The sequence below is a fragment of the Macrobrachium nipponense genome, chromosome 37, assembly GCF_015104395.2.
Source record: "Macrobrachium nipponense isolate FS-2020 chromosome 37, ASM1510439v2, whole genome shotgun sequence".
NCBI classification, from domain to species: domain Eukaryota; kingdom Metazoa; phylum Arthropoda; class Malacostraca; order Decapoda; family Palaemonidae; genus Macrobrachium; species Macrobrachium nipponense.
In genome coordinates this window covers 34,213,262-34,235,389 of record NC_061097.1, presented here as the reverse complement: position 1 = coordinate 34,235,389, position 22,128 = coordinate 34,213,262, and the positions used below count along the sequence as shown (strand labels likewise).

At 35.4% G+C, this 22,128-nt stretch overlaps 2 protein-coding genes and 1 long non-coding RNA gene across 6 annotated transcripts in view; 1 reads left to right on the top strand and 2 right to left on the bottom strand.

The window, feature by feature from the left end:
• Nucleotides 1-22,128, bottom strand: part of LOC135209100 (uncharacterized) — a 50,791-nt gene that overhangs the window by 9,314 nt on the left and 19,349 nt on the right. The gene's annotated exons all lie outside the window — the stretch shown is intronic.
• LOC135209098 (glutamic acid-rich protein-like) lies at nt 1,027-8,307 on the bottom strand. Of its 2 annotated transcripts, none has more exons than XM_064241697.1 (3): nt 8,172-8,307; nt 3,436-3,740; nt 1,027-1,514 (listed from the first exon to the last, which is right to left on the bottom strand). In XM_064241697.1, the coding sequence occupies exons 1-2, from the start codon at nt 8,223-8,225 to the stop codon at nt 3,462-3,464; spliced, it is 333 nt and encodes a 110-aa protein (XP_064097767.1). In that variant the 5' UTR covers nt 8,226-8,307; the 3' UTR covers nt 1,027-1,514; nt 3,436-3,461. The 2 variants fall into 2 exon arrangements, 1 of the variants encoding a protein (XP_064097767.1); XR_010313293.1 differs by having other exon boundaries at nt 1,038-1,514; nt 3,266-3,740.
• Nucleotides 10,867-21,670, top strand: LOC135208954 (uncharacterized). Of its 2 annotated transcripts, none has more exons than XR_010313252.1 (4): nt 10,867-11,019; nt 21,095-21,220; nt 21,341-21,475; nt 21,603-21,670. It is a non-coding gene; the product is annotated as an uncharacterized LOC135208954 (long non-coding RNA). The 2 variants fall into 2 exon arrangements; XR_010313253.1 differs by having other exon boundaries at nt 21,600-21,655.

Genomic DNA, 22,128 nt, shown 5'->3' with positions numbered 1-22,128 from the left:
GCTAAATTTAACAGTAGGTAAGTATCCAAATAATAAATTTTATTATGAAAATTTATATAATCAGTGCTCAAGTCCCTCTCTGCCCGTGATAGGATCTGGGGAGCCGGGCAGTGGCTACTGACTACTTAGCAGGTCGACTTATGGATGCCAACATCCCTACATCATGAAGCGGCCGGGTCTTCTTACAGAGAAAATCTATCAAGCCATGAGCAGCCCTAGAAACTACTTGGCTACCACAACCCTAAACCATTGTGGTATTTTAGGCAAAATGAACATGCTCAGGGCCTCAAGGAAAGAGGGTCACTGAGCTAGGGCCCACAAAATGAAAAAAAACTCATACGCAAGAATATTAATTAACAATAAAATATTACTATTAACATCACTGTAGTACTGAAGAGGTTAGTAATAAATTTTACTATAAATAACACTTTAAATGAAGTAGGCTGTTGTAAAAATGTAGAAGAGGTACACACTTTGGGGGCCCGTTAATCATAGGTTTTATATGCTATGCCTAATTTTTATGTATGTTGAACATTGTTGAAAACTGCATTCTTGCCATATCTTACAAATTGTCTTGAATGTCAATTATAATCATTGATAAATTGTTTAACCAAACCACCCAATTAAAGCTTGAACCTCTTTAAGGGCTGGTTCAAAGGGAGTATTCTAAGTTAACACTACTAAAGTAAATAAATTGCTACTCCTTAAAAATTCAACAGTTTGCTAACTGGATATCAATACTGTGCTTTATTTTCATTTGAAACTGGAGATATAGCTTACTTTTATCGAATTATCAACTAGGCCTATCACAGCATATTTTTCCCAACAACATAAACATATGCTTTATACTACCACCATGTGATTTCTTCTTATTGCTAGACAAATGTTGTTAATACAAAGCTGAAAATATAAAAAGGTTCTGCTGAGTGCTGGAACACAAACCAAGGTACTAAAACAACGGAAAAAAAATTCCACACTGAGATGTTTTGAGTTCTCATCATAATCGAAGTATGGCACTTCTCATCAAATGTATGGTCTATGACAGTACAAATCTAATACAAAAATTTACTTTCGAAAAAAGTGGTGCAATGAACTCTGCCTACAACAACAGACTGCTAATAGTGGAACAGACTTAAGTGCACTGGCATACTACATGAAAGTATGTAAAATCAAAAAAGCATTTCTATAAAAACAGTAACAAGATAGTACAAAATAGGTCTTAAAAACCCTAACTCTACAATAATTACATACCTGTTTAATGTGACATACCTAAGAATTTTCTGGTATATGAATGTGAACTGCCAAGATGACATTTGATCTCAAGATCATTAAGATGAAATTACTTCTGAAGACTGCCAATGGCCCAGAATAGAAATGTAGCAATTGTGACATGGTGGGCTGAATTAAGTACATTTTTAAAGCTGCTCCTATCTTGAAGGAAGGATCTTGAAGAAACCCAGATATTTCTTGGGTTGACAGTTTGTTGTTCTTGACTGATAAAGTTGAATATTGTTCTGAAAATAAAAACATAAATTATCTAGTCAGTTACCAGAAATCTGACAGTGACTTACACACTGACTAGTCAATACTTTGGATTATTTACTTTTTAAGTGGCATATATACTATATCCAATGAACAATACTACAGAAAAATTTAGAGGCTTACAGTTTTCTATAGTGCTAATCCTTTCAGTATTTGAGCACTACAGGCTTTGGTGAAGAGTCCCTAAACTGCGAGTTCATGGAAGAGACTTACAAGGTAAAGCAAGATGACTTCTGATACTGTCTTAAATTATTATTACCCGACTCTTATGGACACAGGCAGAGGAAGTTCTCTGTTGCTATGAAGAAGTTCTCCGTTGCTATGAAAAACGACCAAAGAGGATATTTGCCGCTAATTATCTAAATGATTACCACTGCTAACAACACTTTTCGAAGACTTTAAAGTATTGCTCTAAATCTATTTCCTAAATCAAGTATCTCAATAATACCTCGGATGCTAAGGCTTAAATTAACCCATTCAGTCCTCACTTAATTTCAACTTACATTCCCATCTATTTAAAATCTAAAGTTACATTCCCATCTAAAGTTACATTTTATTGCAACCATTCACAATATATCAATGGTAAGTTATATTCCTGATCCTCTCAATTTCTTCCTCTGATGTTTGAGACGTTTCATGCATATCATGATTCACATTAGACTCATGATACCTAATGCAGTTCATGTTACTAAACCTCTCTACTGCAACATATACCAGCCAGCACACTTCACAGGATCTACCACAGCAGATTCCACTAACAAGAAGGTTCACACTTTTCATGGTTCAATTTTCAAAAAACAGGAAAGATGGACAAATTTCAACCTGATGTTTAATCACAGTACAACAAAGTACCTCCACTCTACCATTGCTGACAAAAAGTGCATGTAAGTTGGGCATCCCCCATCCCCTCACCTGCCTACCTCCAATTAACCATCTTGTTACCCACTTACAACAACCATTCCCACCTCACATTATATATAATACTGCATAAGCAATGGTTTGTGTTGCCGTAGGAACAATCTATATTTAACATTTAAAATCACTTACTTTACAAGTAACATTAATTTTAAAAATTGACTCACATTCAAATACATTTCTGCTCAGTCAAAAAAACACATTCAAACAATCCAAAAAGCCTTGGCATATTTCCTTTTTAAAATCACTTGCCTCTTAAGAAGGCTAACCTAGTCATTATTTTCAAAGCCTTCACACACCCAAAACAAACTGTTTCTTGTACAAATATACTATTTTTGACAGTCAGGACATATCATCAACTGGACTGTATTATTACAACACTACTTTGCTTATGTGCAAAATATTACAGTATCAGTGTGTGTAAAGAATTATTAATGCACCTAAGAACTGCCACCAAACTGTAAAAAGATTCTAGAAAACCTCCAAAATACAATGCCAATTGTTAGTTATGAAAAAGAAAGTCTGAGTAAGCATGCTCAATTAACTCCTGAAGTCATGATAGGATTGAGAAGAGAAGCAACCCAAAATAAGGTAGTGGATGACATTCAGAAGTTATAAACACCATAAAGCATATCAAAATAGCAAACTATTGCAGTGATTTTCTTAAAGAAAGAACATTAAAATCAAATAGTACAATACATTAAAAATTCCTCATGGCATTTGTATCATATGTCATGTAAAAATTTCCTATGGTAACAGGATTAACAGGAAAATGAAATCTAATATTGTTCCTTCAGTTCTTACATACCTTGAGATATTTTTAGTTATCATCTTTTGAGAAGAAACATCTACAGTGAAACTTGTCTGCAAAAACAACCTCTGAAGACTGTCCTTGCTTAAAAACTGTAGTAAAGTAATGGGGGTTATAAGAGGCTTCCAAAACTTCTTGTAATGTTTATACAGGAAGAGAAGAGTTACCCTAACACAGTTGGTGAGCTTCCAGTTCACACTGATGCTTGTTCCTGTGGCTGTTCTTTTTCTTCTTCTTCTTCTTCTTCCTCCTTCTCCACTTCTTCCTCTTCTTCTATTTCCTCCTCGTCAAAATAGTCGTCTTCTTCATCAAAATAATCAGTTTCCTCCTCATCAAAATCAGTTTCTTCATCAAATTCTTCCTCTTCTTCGTCTTCTTCTTCTTCTTCTTCCTCTTCTGCTTCCTCTCCTTCCTCCTCTTCTTCTTCTTCTACTACTTCAAGTAATTCATGTACTCCTTTGATATCCAGCACCTGTGAATAAAGAATGTGTTTATAAATCAATCATACTGCATTATGAATAGATTGCCATTTACTCTGAATATCTGTAGACTAGTACCAACTAACAATACACATTAATGTAAAGCGATACCTCCCACAGGAAAATGATAGTCACAAATCCAAGCGCTTTCATCTTAACTAAGACATTGTCAAGGAGCGAAAGCGCTAGGATTTCTAACTATCATTTTCCTGTGGTATTCGCTTATTTAATGAAGTCATGTGCATCTACTGTGATTTTTTTAAAACATTAATGTATGTATATCAAACTGTTCAAGTAATTGGTAATTTTTTTTATATAGAAATCATTGCCCATTATAGGTGAGTATTCCTAAGTACGAAACTTGGCGATGAGGTGCTTTATTAGTGACAGGCAACCAAGGGAATGGTTGGGGGTTTCCCACAGACCTGCCTTAAGCCTGCATCTTGGCATCAAAGAATTTTTATAATAAAAGTCTCTAATTTCTTTACCTGCAAAAAATACAATTTATCTTAAAATGTTGGTTATTTTTGTTCCTGCAGGGATACTGACCATTGCCACTGATGCAAGAAAATTACTGTTCAGGTGGGAGAAGTTTCACAACTGACTGGAAAGAAGAATCTTGACTCAGAAGTGTCATGCCATGTATAAATTCAGGACAAAAGCGCTGTATGGTCCCACATGGACACCCACACACCAACCATCTCACCTGGCCGGCTAATCTCCTCACAGCAAGTATCTCTGCACACCAAACCCGCATGTACAAAAAATACAGCAAACATTACGCATCTTTTGTACATTCATTGTCGTTCATATTAATATGTTAAATGTATCATTATTACCACATGCATTACAGTATCAGCATTTTAGCTATATGTATCATAACTTTATTCGTATCTTTTACATCGATTTATATACATCTTTCCATCCTTCAACAAATACAGTAGACTGTACTGTGACCTGTTTTGTTCGCCTTGTGTCAGGCACTACATTTCTGCTTTGAAGAGCTATTGACCTGTCAGTTTGTTGTCTGAATAAATCAGTAAGTTTGTAGACTCAGCTGCTTTCTCACACCTTCGCTGCAGTGCTACCAAACAGAAAGGGAAAACAAACGGAAGGCAGCTAATCTCTAGGCGAGTTATAAAAAATAGGCTCAGTTTATAACTTTACAACACCCCTACCCACGGAAAAAGGCATAAAAGAGGAAGTATATAGGCCTTTATCTGGGCATGTTCCAACACACTTCCCAAACTGCTGCCTTGTAGAGCAAGGAAAGAAAAGGAAAAGATGATAGAAGAGAGGAACCCAGCCACCAAACCCATTCAACTCCAGCAATAAAGCTCTTTAAGTACCTTAAGTGAGATGCATTAGTCCATGAGCTAGAATGATAACACAACCTGTTGGGCATATGTAACAGGTCATAAAGGCCCATATGACAGGTTGATCCGCTCGTTGCCGTCTAAAAGGTAGCCTTCTTTCTTGAAAGATCTGCATGGATTGCCATGCACACACAATATGATCTCATCTGGATCTCTGTCAACAACATCTGGGAGGATAGAAATCAGGGAAACTCAAATCTCTTGCCAGCAACTGAGAGGTTTGTTTAACTAATTACTCGAACATAAAAGAGTAAGATTTCCAACCTTCCAAGTGTGTCTGGGGGCTAAAGCTGCTCCTAATGTGGAAAAGAAATTTCAAAGTTCCTTATGAGAATGGGTCAATTCTATTGAGGAAGACAGGCATGCCTGTCACAGCAAAACACGAAACCTGGCTCAAGGCAAAGTCACAGTCACTGCAAAGAGAAGAGACTGTCTACAGAAAAAAAATTGGTATACAATGGTTTTGTATATGCTAAAATAATTACATGCTGGTAAATGTTCAACTATTATGTATTCTTTTGTGACTAGTTCCCTCTTACAGTACAATCTCCACTGAACCTTGCTCCTTCTAAGAGACATGTTTTCTCTGATAGACTGCTTCTCTAATAAAATTTTGGTGCAGAAATCAAGTCACTGTGGCTACCTCCATCCAATAAATTGTCATATCCTACACAACCTATAATGGTGTAAATCACTCCTTTCTTTCGAGAACTGCTTTCTTTAGTAGATTGCTTTCTCTAAATGGGTGCCCAGAAAGTTTTTGCGAACTGATATGTACCAGACTGTGCTGCAAATAAATTAGAAAGAAGATAAGGTTAGAAAGATATTTGAGCATGTTACAACAGCTGTGTGAATTTTCATCATAACGACTTGACATCACATTTTTTCATGGAACTGTAAATACGACCAGCTGTCTCATTTCATGAAAGTGATGAATTGGAAAAACAGTGGGTGTGGTTTTCTATCCTAGAGTGTTCAACTACAACTGAAATAATTTTGTAAATAACTATTAAATTTAGATATCTAGAATTATTCAAAATGAGTGTAAGAAGGGTTGAAAAGGTCAATGATTGTGTGCAGAAGAATTTTTGGCGGTACTACATTAGAAATAATCAATTAGCTTATTTAATATTTTTTTTTAATTCTCGAAGTTCAAAAAGGTTTCCAAGTAAAATTACACAAATACTACCTTCCCCCCTAACAGCTCTTTGTTTTTCAACATGAAATGAGTGACTGGCATTAACATAAACGAAAAGAACAGGTATACTAATGTCATTTTTCTTGGAATCTACAAGCAAGTTCTATTTTATACCCTTATATTTCCTGAATGTTACAATGTAGTATGGCCTCCTGTTGTGAACCACAGCCTTCTACATGGCAACTTAAGGAAGGAAATATACTACTTGTATGTAATGCTACAGGTAAGTGGAGAAATCCAAAGGTAGCTTTCCCCCTGGCCAGATCAGACCCAGTGCCATAGATGACGCTAGGTTAGAGAAGGTTACATTAGAATATACTCTCATAATTGTCCTTGCCACATATTTGTGCTTATTAATTTACTTTGGAAATTTTACCGACTACACAAACAAATCATGTAGGCTTGCCTATACTTCTTGCTGCAATATATCTGCTTAACAACACCAAACAGATATTTACAAAACTTTATGCAACACAGAAGACTTACTGAGCTGGAGGTCAGTGAAATCTTCATCATGGAAAACCCATGAATGCATTTTTAATTTGACTGTACTCTTCAAATTTGGATTCCAGTTCATTGAGGATCTGGTCCTAGGTTAGGTGTGGGTTAGGTCAAATAATACATCATAATGTTCAGGAATTTGGTTTGTTTTCCAACAACAATGATTATTTTTGAATGAATGATCATGAGAATGTGATATACATTAACGCAATTTATAACCTTATTCTGGTGCTTACTTAATTATTTAAATATTACCTAGTGGTCTGGCATCCTGAAAATTCGCTAATTTCCCCCAGCCACATCCCGATAGCCGCCAGTGTTTACCACTAGCATCTATGGGTACACATTAGCCTATTTGCAGATTTAAGACAGGAACTAGTTAGTTTGTTTACACAAGTACCTCAGCAAACATTGAGATGGAGTCACTCATCTACTTTTAAGGAGTTTCAAGTAAAAATTTCAAGAGTATCATGGCCAGCAAGTTAGCACTGTGTATGGCTAAACCTTCATTATCCTCTGTTTAATCGGATAAACTATGCCATCATTTTGTAATTTAGGAGAAAACACTTGTTTCGATAGACGTGTAGAGGTCTTGGTGTGCTGTTTATAGGGACCACAACTCCAACTGATGCTGAAGACAGCGCATTCAAGTGCTTTTTCTGGATGTGGTTGCGGCGTGGTAGAACGACGAAGTGTGTCGCAGCCCAATCATTTACCATACTAAAAGGACACTAAGCGTGCTTCAATGGAGGTTAACATAAGGTCCCAAAAATAATGAGTCGGGCCCGGCCTGGCCTAGCGCAGCGGACATAGGCCTAACTGAAGATACTAGACTAGTCGAGGTGAACATAGAATTTAGGCCATAGGCCAAGCCACTGGGACCTTTTCATGAGGTCATTCAGTGCTGATATGGAAACTAACAAGAATCACCAAAGGTTTGAAAGGCGTAACAGAAGGAAAGTAAGATGGAAGAAAGAGAATATGAAAGGAGGTACAGTAAAAGGAATGCAGAAGGTTGCAGCTAGGGGTCGAAGGCACGCCGCAAAGAACCTTAAGTAGGTAATGCATACAGCGCACGGCCAAGGGTTAGTACCTAGTACTAGGCTAAATACCAAATGGCGACCTGGCCCTTCTTCATTACTAAATTAGACAATTCTAATTCTAAAGGTTCCAAAAAGGCCTAGCGATGTATAAAGATGACGTCCCGTATCCGGATTTCAATTTCGAAGCGTCCGCCCTTCGAAGGAGCCTTCGTAGGATTCCTCTTCAAACTGCGTCGCTCTTTAGGTAGCTAATTAAAACGAAAAAGAAAAAGAAAGCCACTTCCAGGAGGCCCTCCTTTACCTTACCTTGCTTTCCGTAGACAGGGGTTCCCTGTTCCCTTCGCCTTTCTTTCTCTTCATATAATCAATAAACCAACCAGAAATAAACACAAGTTTACATTCGACATGAAGATAGTCGTAGTAGTAGTAGAAGTAGTAGTAAGTAGAAGACGTCTCCTTTATAACGTCCCTTTTCCCCACCGGCTCCTCCTCCTCTTCGATAATATAACGAATCAAGTTCGAAGTTTTTCTTCTTCTTTCATGGCGTGAAAATAAATACTATGCACTTTTCTTTTCTCTATTTGTTACTCTTTTATAATATTTTCCTTTTAATCTCCCTTTATCGTCCTTTAAAGTTTTTAGCGTTAAAAATCTCTGTGCCCGCTACTCTTCTTCTTCGTTGTTTTTGGTTTGAAAATAAATGCTATGCACTTTTCTTTTCTCTATGTATTACTTTCTTATGGTGTTATCCTTTTAATATTCCTTTATCTTCCTCGAATTATCCTTTAAAGTTGGTTTCTAGCGTTAAATATCTCGCAACGAAGCCACTCTTTTTCTTCATTGTTTTTTGGCTTTAAAATAAACGCTCTGCACGATCTTTCTCTACGTGTTACTGTTTGAAGTATTATCCTTTTATACCAAAAATATTTGATCTATTATTTAGATAAATTGTTCTCATTTAATTCATAATAAGTGACCTCAGACATTGTTAGGGTACTTAAAGAGCTGCTAATACGGGCCTGCTTAGCAACGTAGAATCCATGATACACAGGAAATATAATACAAAGAATGACCATCGTGAAGATAACTATGAAAAAGCTCAGGATGTCATCGTGGGTCCTATTTTTGTTAACTTGACTTTGGGTGGAAATCATTTGACATTTAAAGTACGACATTTTCTCTCTCTCTCTCTCTCTCTCTCTCTCTCTCTCTCTCTCTCTCTCTCTCTCTCTCTCTCTCTCTCTCTCTCTCTCTCTCTCTCTCTCTCTCTCTCTCTCATACTAAGCCTATGTTAACCTAAAGTAGTGAATTACGTACCGCTGATTTGGATTGTAGCTGAGAGAGAGAGAGAGAGAGAGAGAGAGAGAGAGAGAGAGAGAGAGAGAGAGAGGAGAGCGAGAGAGAGACGAGAGAGAAGAGGAGAGGAGAAACGAGAGAGAGAGAGAGATGAGAGGGAGAGAGGCGATTCTAGGGGGCGGCCATGGGGGGGCGCAGCTGCCCTCCTAGATTTTGGCCATGCCCCTAGTTTGCCCCCCGACTTTTTAAATGAAATATTATATATAAAATTAATCATTATTGAAATATAACAGTAGCCACTAACTAGCCACACAACATGAATTTGATTAATTTTGCTTAACCACGTCATAAATCAGGTTACTATTGATAGCTGTAACACTTCCTGTTACTGGTGCTTCTTGTGCATTATTATCAATTGAAAGTAAACGGGCTGAGAGGATTGGCTTAGTTTTATAGATGTGTTTGACAGCCAACATGATAATCGAAGAATCTAAACATTTAGAGAATTGTCCCGACATGGCCCATATCTGTTTTGTGTTCAAATGTGTATTATAAAAAAAAATACCATTCTTTAATAATTGCATATTGTTATGAATTGTATATAGTTTTGAATGTCGAAACAACATTTTGAGAATTTTCATGATTAGCCTCATATCTGTCTGTTCATTTCATTAATACCTTTCCTTACTTTGTTTAAATGTGCATTATACAAACTTGCCATTCTTTAATAATTGCATATTGTTTGGGATTGTATATAGTTTTGAATGTCAAACCAGCATTTTCAGAATGGTCATGACATGCCCCATGTATATCTGTTCATTTCATATAGTTACTACCTTTCTTTATTTGGTTGAAATGTGCATTATATTCATACATACTATCCATTCTTTAATGTTTGGAACTGTATATAGTTTTGAATGTTAAATTTTCATATCATGCAAATCAGGTAAAATATCAGATGGATGCTTTACAGTTGTTTTGCTTAGGAATCAAACAAAATTCTATATGAACCTCCTTGAGTCTCAAAATATTTACAAAATTGTAATTATTTTTAGTCACCTTTCCTATGATGCTCACCCAACAAAGGAGAGAGAGAGAGAGAGAGAGAGAGAGAGAGAGAGAGAGAGAGAGAGAGAGAGAGAGAGAGTAAATAAGTAAATAATATAAGAATAATGATAATAATTCCTTTACTTGGTATCATCACAGTAGCTTAGAAGCAGTATATAGCTAAACACAGGTAGCTTTCGCCAACTTGGTCCATTTTTTAGTGTAAAAGTGGGTATACCCATCATCTGTCTCACATAAAATAGACTACGAATCAAGAAATCATCAAATTTAGACCGAGTTTTTGTATTTATGTAGAAAATCCACGCAAATCAAAGTAAAATGAAAGCAGATTCTGAAGGCAAGCAGATGAGGATCTTACGCGCTCGACGCCATGGTGGCCTAGACCTATATATCTTATCAAGAATATACTCTGCCGTTACCCCTGTCCGTAACATCAAAGTTACTTGAGAAAATAAAATTATCGTTATTTTAACTTTAAAGTCTGGACTGTCATAGAAAAGTGGAGACGATTTCCTTGCTCTGAAGGACCTATCAGCTCCCATGATGCTTATTCAAGTTTGGGGGGTTGGATGGAAGGGGGTTGGGGGCCGGATTACACTCTTCCCTGAGTCCCATGGTTCGCGAGTCCTACAACCAAAGAGGAGTCTCTGTGTCTGTGGTCTCTTAGTTCTGAGGTGGCCACAGGACGAGGCGGACAGATCTTTCAGTCGGTGGTTGCGTACTGAATCACTTAAGAAGAAGAAGAAGAAGACGATAGCGATACCACTTCAGCGCACCACTCGTTTCTCATGTAAGTTTCAGCCGTTCCACACTGATTTAAAGCAGCCTTGGTGATTTGACTATACGTTTTGTCTCACGCGATTGTTTCGTACGTATATTTCCCCAGTTTGTGTGCGTGTGTGTAAGACGCATTTTTTTTTACGCATCAATGCAAACTATGTTGAGAATTTTTACTATGTTTATCTAAGCATAAATTACGTACAAATATAAGTAAAGAGATACAGAGAGCTCGACCAAATTAGTACTATAACTTTTGCCAGCCATGCACTCGCAGGTTCTAACGACCTCGGTATCTATACTCAGCGATTTCCTCACTTTCTTTTTTTCTGTATCGCCAATTATTGCAACAATCAAGTTCTAAAGTTCTAAAAGACTTAGAGAATGAAAACGCCTAACCCCCGTGAATATCTCAAACCCTAAAAAAAACATTATTCACACGAAAACAAAACCATCAATAACGATGGACAATCAGATTCCTTGGACATGTGAACATAAACAGTTGGCGAATGCATGCCACGCAAGCAATTATAAATATGCAAATGTAATTGTGCTTGACATGGCGGCTGTCCTTTGATCGGAAGGGTCAGATGCTCGTTTAATTAAGCTCCCCCCACCCTCACAAAATTCTTTAACAAGCCCCCGAATGTGTAGTTTATATTAATACATCAGTGCGGTAAGCAGGGATCAATGTTTTAAACTTCATAGAATATTCTTAGATTATGGTAAAGGGCATATATATATATATATATATATATATATATATATATATATATATATATATATATATATATAAGTTTGTGTGTGTGTGTATATATATATATGTATATAAAATATATATATATATATATATATATCTATATATATATATAATTAATAATTATATGAGTCCAATACCACAGGAAAATGATAGTCAGAAATCCAAGCGCTTTCGTCTTTACTCAGACATTGTCAAGGAGTTAATGAAATACAATTGGAGAGAAAGGTCTCAGGTACAAAACAAGATCAAGAATACCAGATGGTTAATTGTCAAAAAGGTGAAAATTAAAAGAGATAATCCAGGATTATCGGATATCACACGGTCACAAACCTAACCGAAATTACAAAGTACCTTTACAGTCCAAAACATGTAAAAACTGAATATATTAATTTTGTTGCTTATATTTATCTACAACTTTTTTCATAATGAAAGCATCAAGTTTTAAATAAACCAAGACTTAAATTTAGAACATTTCTATTATTTGACTTGATGAAACAAGATTCAATGATATTCCTTTTAACTGTGTCATTGTCATTATATGGGATTAAGGCTCTTGCTTGACTCCAGTTAATAGGATGGTCTAAATCTCTCATATGTACGAATAATGCATTCGATATTTACCCAGTTCTCACAGAATATTGATGTTGTTTGAGACGTTGTGAAAGAGATTTACCGGTTTGTCCATAATAGACTTTATCACACTTTTTGCAAGGAATTTCATATATGCAGCCTGGAAGATCTTTAGGAGAATTTTTTATTATTAAACTCTTGACATTAATGTTACTGAAAACAACATTTATGTTAAAAAGCTTTAAAATTCTAGGAATATCTAAAAACTTTTCATCATAGGGTAATTTTAGAATGTTATGCTTACTAAATTCAAGTTTGTCATTAGTTGAATAAAATGTTTTTCTAGCTCTTTTCCATGCCACATCTATAAAAGTCCTTGGGTATTTAAGTTTCAGTGCAATATCATAAATAGTTTTAATTTCAGCGTCAATAAACTGCGGGCTACAGACACGTAAAGCCCTTAGGAACATCCCAGAAAAAAACAGAGACTTTAACACTTTGATGGTGATTGGAGTAGTAATGAACAAAAGAGGCAATGTTAGTTGATTTTCGAAAGACTGAAAAGGTGAAATTTCTATCATTTCTATGGACAGTTACATCAAGAAAATTAAAATTACAATTTCTTTCTTCTTCTACAGTAAATTTTATAGAAGGGACTAAATTATTGAGATTATTACGGAATTCTTGGAGATTTTCGTGAACTGGCCAAATACAGAAGATATCATCCACATATCTAAACCAAATAACTTTTTGGGGCAAAATTCTTGGTAAGAGTTTTGTCTCAAAAAATTCCATATAAATATTGCTAAGGACAGGAGATAAGGGATTACCCATAGCCATGCCAAACTTTTGTACAAAAAATTCCCCATTAAAACAAAATTTACTATCTTTGATACATAACCTTATGAGACTAATGAGGTTTGCTACACTTAAGGGAATGTCATGACGTTCTAATTCCTCCTCCAAATATTCAAGTAAGTCATCTGCAGGCACTTTTGTAAATAAAGAGACAACATCAAAACTAACCATTTGAAAATCAAAATTCAAATTTAAACTATTCAATTTGTTTATAAAATCAACATTGTTTTTAACATTCGTGTTAGAAATGTTTCCTACCAAAGGAGTAAGAATTTTTACAAGCCATTTAGATAAATTATACGAAACTGAGCCCACTGAACTAATGATTGGTCTGATAGGGTTATTGATTTTATGTGTTTTGACTAAACCATACATATAAGGTAGGGAGGCGCATTGCGGTGTAAACTGTTTAATTAAATGGTCAAAGCCCTTCAAAATGGATTTAATTTGTTTATTAAAATGGGAGTTCACTGTCTGTGTAGGGTCAGACCTCAGTTTCGTATAAGTATCAGTATCATTTAGCAATATCATTATTTTACTTATATAGTCATTTTTATTCATCATTATTACCACTGCATTAGATTTATCTGCTTTTGTAACTTTCACTGTTTCGTCTTCTTTTATTTTCTTAAAAGCCTGGAGAAATCTCACGGGTACATTAGGGGGAGAAGGTTTACTCATAGCACCATACACAATACCTTTACAAATATTGATATCATCAGGGCATAGGTTTTGATTAAATTTTTCTAAATACCAAAAGGATTTAGAGATGTCGACACAGTCCAGGTTACCATTAAATACACCAAAGCTTAACCCATATCCCAAAGCCGCTGTCGGAGCACTATCCACTGGTTTGTCTGATAAATTAATCATGAAATCCACGTTGGCATGCTTAGTCCAGTCGCTTTCAGCAATAAGATTTTTCAGCTTGACTTGAAGCTTCCTTTCAAGACGGTTGCAGCACTTTCTCAATTTTCCGTAGCAATAATCCAGCATCCGATTCTTCCAATCGACAGGAACCGTCTGATTAAAGCCATACCGTCTGCTTCTAAGTGTATGAAATTTCTGACTATCATTTTCCTGTGGTATTCGCTTATTTATGAAGTCACGTGCATCTGCAGTGATTTTTTAAGCATATATATATATATATATATATATATATATATATATATATATATATATATATATATATATATATATATATAAGCGAATACCACAGGAAATCCAAGCGCTTTCGTCTTACCTGAGACATTGTCAAGGAACAAGTGAAATACACTTGGAGAGAAAGTTATCAGGTAAATAACAAGATCAAGAATACCAGATGGTTAATTGTCAAAAGGGTAAAAATTAAACAGATAACCCAGGATTATTGGATATCACACGGTCACAAACCTAAACATAGGTTTAACCCTAACAGAAACTACGAAGTATCCGTATAGTCCAAAACATGTAAAAACTGAATATATTAATTTGTTGTTTATATTTATCTACAACTTTTTTTCATTATGAAGGCATCAAGTTTAAATAAACCAAGACTTAAATCTAGAACATTTCCATTATTTGACTTGATGAAACAAGATTCAATGATTTTCCTTTTAACTGTGTCATTACATGGGATTAAGGCTCTTGCTTGACTCCAGTTAATAGGATGATCTAAATCTCTCATATGTACGATATTTGCCCAGTTCTCACAGAATATTGGTGCTGTTTGAGACGTTGTGAAAGAGATTTACCGGTCTGTCCGTGATAGACTTTATCACACTTTTTTTTTTTTTTTTTTTTTTTTTTTTTTTTTTTTTTTTTTTGTTTTTTTTTTTTTTTTTTTTTGCAAGGAATTTCATATATGCAGCCTGGAAGATCTTTAGGAGAATTTTTGATTACTAAACTCTTGACATTAATATCACCAAAAACAACAATTATGTTAAAAAGCTTTAAAATTCCAGGAATTTCTACAAACCTTTCATCATAGGGTAATTTTAGAATGTTATGCTTACTAAATGCAAGTGTGTCATTAGTTAAATAAAATGTTTTTCTAGCTCTTTTCCATGCCACATCTATAAAAGTCCTTGGGTATTTAAGTTTCAATGCAATATCATAAATAGTTTTAATCTCAGCGTCAATAAACTGCGGGCTACAGACACGCAAAACCCTTAGGAACATCCCAGAAAAAAAATAGGAACATCCCAGAAAAAAACAGAGACTTTAACACTTTGATGGTGATTGGAGTAGTAATGAACAAAAGAGGCAAAGTTAGTTGATTTCCAAAAGACGAAAAGGTGAAATTTCTATCATTTCTATGGACAGTTACATCAAGAAAATTAAAATTACAATTTCTTTCTTCTTCTACGGTAAATTTTATAGAAGGGACTAAATTATTGAATTACGGAATTCATGGAGATTTACGTGAAATGGCCAAATACTGAAAAATATCATCCACACTCCTAAACCATATAACTTTTTGGGGCAAAATTCTTGGTAAGAGTTTTGTCTCAAAAAATTCCATATAAATATTGCTAAGGACAGGGGATAAGGGATTACCCATAGCCATGCCAAACTTTTGTACAAAAATTCCCCATTAAAACAAAATTTACTATCTTTGATGCATAACCTTATGAGACTAATGAGGTTTGCTTCAGTTAAGGGAATATCTTGACGTTCTAATTCATCCTCCAAAAATTCAATTAAATCATCTACAGGCACTTTTGTAAAAAAAAAAAAAAAAAAAAAAAAAAGAGAGAGAGAGAGAGAGAGAGAGAGAGAGAGAGAGAGAGAGAGAGGAGAGAGAGAGAGAGAGATCAAAACTAACTATATTAAAATCAAAATTCAAATTTAAACGATTCAATTTGTTTATAAAATCAACATTGTTTTTAACATTTTAACATTCGTGTTAGAAATTTTTCCTACCAAAGGTGTAAGAATTTTTACAGGCCATGTAGATAAATTATACGTAACTGAGCCCACTGAACTAATGATTGGTCTGATAGGGTTATTGATTTTATGTCTTGACTAAACCATACATATAAGGTAGGGAGGCGCATTGCGGTGTAAACTGTCTAATTAAATGGTCCAAGCCCTTCAAAATGGATTTATTTTTTAATTTTCCTGTGGTATTCGCTTATATATGAAAATATATCAATTCCGAGGTAGGGCGAATTAGATATTAAGGGACATTTGTAGCTCGAATAATTTATATGAATCACGGTGATGTGATAATTATTCATTTATAATATATATATATATATATATATATATATATATATAAAAAGCCACTAAGGAAAAATAAACAACAGAGTTCCTACATGATCTTTCGACACGACGTCCTTTACTCAGCAGATAAACTGAATCATCTACGTAAACATTAGCAATGATGACTTGGACCATCGACGCATGTTCTCGTTTGTAAATTTATCATATGTCGTACTGTAATAAATCGTCCTCGTTCACAATGGACTGATAGACGATACAGCACGAATAAATTGACAAACGATCCGTCGATGGTCCGAGTCATCATTGCTAATGTTAGTACGTAGGTCGGTCATAAGTAGCATCCTCCACGAACCACTATATCTTGAGAGGGATGAATCTCTGGCAGAAGCAGACATCCTTACAATGTTATTTTTATAGCTGTTATGAATATGATGAGTCCTTGCAAACATTACCCAACTTTCGTGCGCCATTTGCCGAGACTTTTACCAGACGTTTTTCAGAGGTCAGACGAGCGTCAAAAGTTACACACCAAGAATAGTTAAAATCTTCAGCACTCATTCAGGGTAATCCCATCCATCTCAAAGTGGGGGATGGGGCGGGATATCCGTTTGAGATTCGCCAATCAATAGTGTTTTTGTTTTAACGGCCTCCGGCCTCATATACCCCACCGACTATACACCAATACCCCGATCCTGCCCATGCCCGAACTGAGGCCGAGGGCGGCTGCTATCTCATGAGTGGAGGCTTTACATTGCACCGACAAGTGTTGTGATTATTATTATTATTATTATTATTATTATTATTATTATTATTATTATTATTATTATTATTATTATTATTCACAAGATGAACCCTAATCATATAGAACAAGCCCACCAAAGATGCCACTGACTTGAAATTCGAACTTCCAAAGAATATAGCAGTGTTCATTATAAATTAGTAACAGAACGTAGTAATTGAAAATACAAAAAGAAAGAGATCAGTTATTAGAAAGTAAAGACAAATGAATGAACCAATAGTTAGATAAATAGGTTAAGCTGTAACTAAACTGTTTACATTGCAAGGCGAATTATTGTAGTATAGGATATAGTGACGCTTTGCAACCTAGCTCGAATTTTCGTGGGTCCTGATTGCAAAATGTCCCCAGGGAAGAAATTGACAATTACATAAAATTACATGCTGTGAAAGTTTAGACTATAAACGTTTATCCTGAAAATAAATACAATTCAGGAGAAAAATAACTAACGTTTTCTTCACGATAAGGACTGCTGAACAGTCTTCCCGCGTATTTTCATCATCCACACTTTTGTCTACTCTACTTGTTTACAAGTTTGTTTCTTTATCTTATACGTCTTTGAAGTGCGCACTCGATATAGTTTGGTAGCTAGAATTTCTAGTCAGTGGCGGTCCCTGTTGTGGGTTTGTTCCATACAAATAGGGGTTTATCTTCTGAATAATAATAATAATAATAATAATAATAATAATAATAATAATAATAATAATAATAATAATAATAAAACTCTGCTGTAGCCAAGGGTCCTCACGGCATGCAACACAGACCATTAATAACTAACTTTCGTCGCTAATTTATTCGGGGTGCAGGGTACCAAATGTGGGTAGCCACATAATACCCTCAGTGTTGAAGTGCATCCAGAACATGTTTTGCCCAATACCAACTATACTAAGACCCTGGTGTGTGTGCGTGTGTGTGTGTGTTTCAAAGATCTTTTCCAAATACGATTTCATCTTCTCTCTCTCTGTTCTGAATTAAGGAAAATTCTGCCCCTTGAATTATAGATAGGGATTCCCGTCTCGTGTTTTGTAATCGTTTTGTCCGTACACACACACACACAATATATATATATATATATATATATATATATATATATATATAAGAATGTATGTATGCACACGTATGTATGCATATGCGTGAATACACTGCACGTATACATGGACACATGTACGCTGCAGTATTTTCTGTTTATTCTAATGTTTTATCTAATTATTATTATTATTATTATTATTATTATTATTATTATTATTATTATTATTATTATCATAAAGGGAAGAAATTGACAATTACATAAAACTGATGATAATAATATATAACAATAATAATCATGATTATTATTATTATAATTTTTATAATTATTATTATTTTGGCTTGCTTGATCTATCTATCTAACACGGCGTAGCATTAAGCAGGGTTAAACCCTCGCCTAATTAAACCTTATAGGATTTCAAAGTAATTCCTATGTAGAGATTTTGTTGGTTTGTTTGCGGATTTTCGACCGTTGGTATGTGACTAGACCAAAGAGAAGGCCTTATAGGCTTCGACTTACTTTATCTCCCTAAGTGAGTCCTCTTAGCAACTGCTAATACTGGGAGGTCCGTAAGGCAATGAGCACCCAGTAAATCACAGCAGTAAATCACAGTTAAGGGAACCACGGCCCTTAAATTAGATTGACTTCATAGAACAGGGAGAGCGCGGATGGCAAAGGTTAGCTAAACGAACGTTCGCGCGGACACACAAATATGGTGGGGGGGGGGGGGGGGGGGTGGGGGGGGGGGGGGGGGGGGGGGGGGGGGGGGGGGGGGGGGGGTGGGGGGGGGGGGGGGGGGGGGGGGGGGGGGGGGGGGGGTGGGGGGGGGGGGGGGGGGATGCAGTACGACATCAGACAGACAGAAGTGTACTTTACCGGCATAGATAAATCCCTTCATAATAATGTTTCACAACTCTACAAACTCAGAGAAAGGTTTAAGTGACCAATCGCCAAATAGTTGAATAATTCTCTTCCGCTCTCTTGACTTTTTTCTAATGGGCACCATTAATACTTGTGACGAAGTGGCCTAGAGTATCTGGGTCTGGACACCATTAATACTTGGTGCACGAAGTTGCCAAAGAACTGTGTCCGGACACCGTTAATATTTGTTAACCCAAATTGCCAAGTATCTGGTTACTACACTTACCATTTGTACTTGTTAGCACAAGAGACCCTTTTATTCCTGGGTCTGGGACACCCTTTGTACTCAGGGCACAGTTGGTTCAAGTACCTGGTTATTACTTAGCTCACTACAGCCAGACACCTGACCCTTCATCACAAATACTAAACGACTGAATACTCTAAAGGTAATAGTGATCCCTTATAGAACTGAACAGTCAAGAAAGCAATCAGTCTAAGTTCATTAAAATAGATGTGAGGTAATCTTAATTAAAGGGCATCACTCCTTCTACAATGTCAAATCTACGTATTTCCCTGATTCAGATTCATTTGTGGGAAACGGCACAATTACCACTCTATATTTCTACCTAAACAAAATAAAATATAATACAGGTGGGGAACCAAAAAAATAAAATGCTCATATAAATTTTAAATATAAAAATTTTATTTCTAAATTCAAAATTTATAAGTGAAATTCACGATCTCAGGGAAATTGTTATTACTTGAAAACAAAAGTTTAATTAATTCTTGAATTAATTATTAAGCAAAATTAAATCAAAGTTTATCAAGAAAATTAATTAAATTAAATCATAAAGCAATAATTAAATTTGAAATGAAATTTAATTAAATACAAATCCATTTGCAAGTGTTAGATTCAAACAATTACACGATAGAATATTATTTAAACTAATTAAACAAAATAAAGACAATGCAAAAAAAAACATAATGCATAATATGAAAACAATTAAAGCATTGACAGTACAAACATTAAGCATATAAAAATGGATATGTCAAAAGAACAAAGCAAAATAAAAATGTATTGAAAATGATAATTTTATCCAATGGTAAAATAAAACCTCGAAGTGCACTTCAAAACATTTGTAAAATACCTGTATACGCAGCTGCAGTTTCTCACTCAAGAGAAAGGCCTGTTACACACTTTTACATTTTCGTGGGCGCCTTCACAAAACCAATAGAAATAATACTATGTTCAAATTCCACAAACAACACATATTTTACTAAGAATTATATGAGTGACCTTCTCAAATACAAATGTAAGATACATTATTACGTTAATGAAACACTCGCGAACGAGCGAGCGCGAGAGAGAGAGCTTTGAGAGAGAGAGAGAGAGAGAGAGAGAGAGATCCTATCCCTCACGCCAACGGCTAGGTCTCAAAATCGAATGAATCGTTCTCTATCCCCATAAGCGTATGGGCGATTAGCATCTAGTTCAAGACGACAACATATTACGTCATCTCTCTATGTTAAACATGAATAACATCATTGTAGGGAAGGTTCTCGTAGCTGCATGGGAGGTCTCTACGCGTGTTTGCGTGGATAAAGAAGTCAGCTTGCTCAGGCCTTCTCAAGATGTGAATAACAACCTTACTCTTTCTCTCTGTCTTACGTTACTTTTTCCTCTCTCCGCCTTATGTATGTTTAAAAATGAAAAGTTACACTACTTAACATGTGTTATCTTTAAATGTGGGAATCTGAACACAAAAACGTACATTTCATAACATCACACACAGTTTCTGAGGTGAATTAATCATATTACCAAAATTATAATTGCATTACAAAACTTACATTATAAGAATATATATATATATATATATATATATATATATATATATATATATATATATATACATAATTTACACTGTTTCATTCTATAAGCAAATCCCACCCCCGCCCCTCTCTCTTTGTGACGCCAGATAATTCGACAACCGCCCAATCTCCTGTTACAGGTTCACAAAAGCACGGGGAGCCCTCCCTCTCTAATTGAGGAGCTACGTCTATCGCCATGCGTCGCATTACGGCGTTGATGACGTTGCTTGTGGCAACGTCGTCGGCCACCCGCACAGAGGACACAGGTGAGAGTGGCTTAGTCTTGTGCTTGGTAGTGAATTGATATATATTATATATATAAACTCTAAACGCACTTAAATAAATAAAAAAAAATCTTTTAATTATTATTATCATTTACTCGACAGAACATCCCTGCAAAGTCATGCGCGTCGACGCGGACGTCGAGAATTCGACGCTGTCGGTGACGTACAACACTACGGTGGTCGACAGAAAGGCCTGTGGCGACGCTGATCCCATTTGCAACATTTTCCGGGACTCAGGTCAGAAAACCTATTTATCTTTAATACAAAACTGATAACTCGGTTGAATTTCCTTGAATATGTCCACAGTATAACTGTTATTTACTTTCCGATTTATGTATGATTTTTTTTATGTTTCTTTAAGCAGGTCGATCTTACGCTATACTAAAGGATGCAGTGAACGGCCGAGATCTCAAAGACATCGACCATATCGAGGTGAGAGAGAGAGAGAGAGAGAGAGAGAGAGAGCGAGAGAGAGAGAGAGCTTGGCATATTAGTTATTATTAATAATAACACCATAACTGCAAACAAATCTAATGTAGCATTGTATGCCTACTACCGTAAACATAGGCCTATAATGGCACTTTGTAGTACATGAGAATTTTCGTCAGCTAGAAGGTTAATAATAATAATAATAATAATAATAATAATAATAATAATAATAATAATAATAATACCATAAAACTCCAGCGTAGCTTTGTAGGCCTACAGTAAATATGTAGGCCTACAGTAAATATGTAGGCCTATGATATCTGTCTGTAGAAAAGAGCTGTCTTCGGCCAGAAGGCTAATAATAATAATAATAATAATAATAATAATAATAATAATAATAACAATAATAATAATAATAATAATAATAAAAGGTAGTTACAAAAAGAAACCTCGAAGATGAC

Excerpts from the sequence above, each read along its gene's own strand:
- LOC135209098 (XM_064241697.1), bottom strand. The coding sequence starts at position 8,225 with ATGAAGAGAAAGAAAGGCGAAGGGAACAGGGAACCCCTGTCTACGGAA. Across the intron at positions 3,741-8,171 it reads CCCTGTCTACGGAAAGCAAG|GTGCTGGATATCAAAGGAGT; the intron begins GTAAGGTAAAGG and ends CTTTATTCACAG.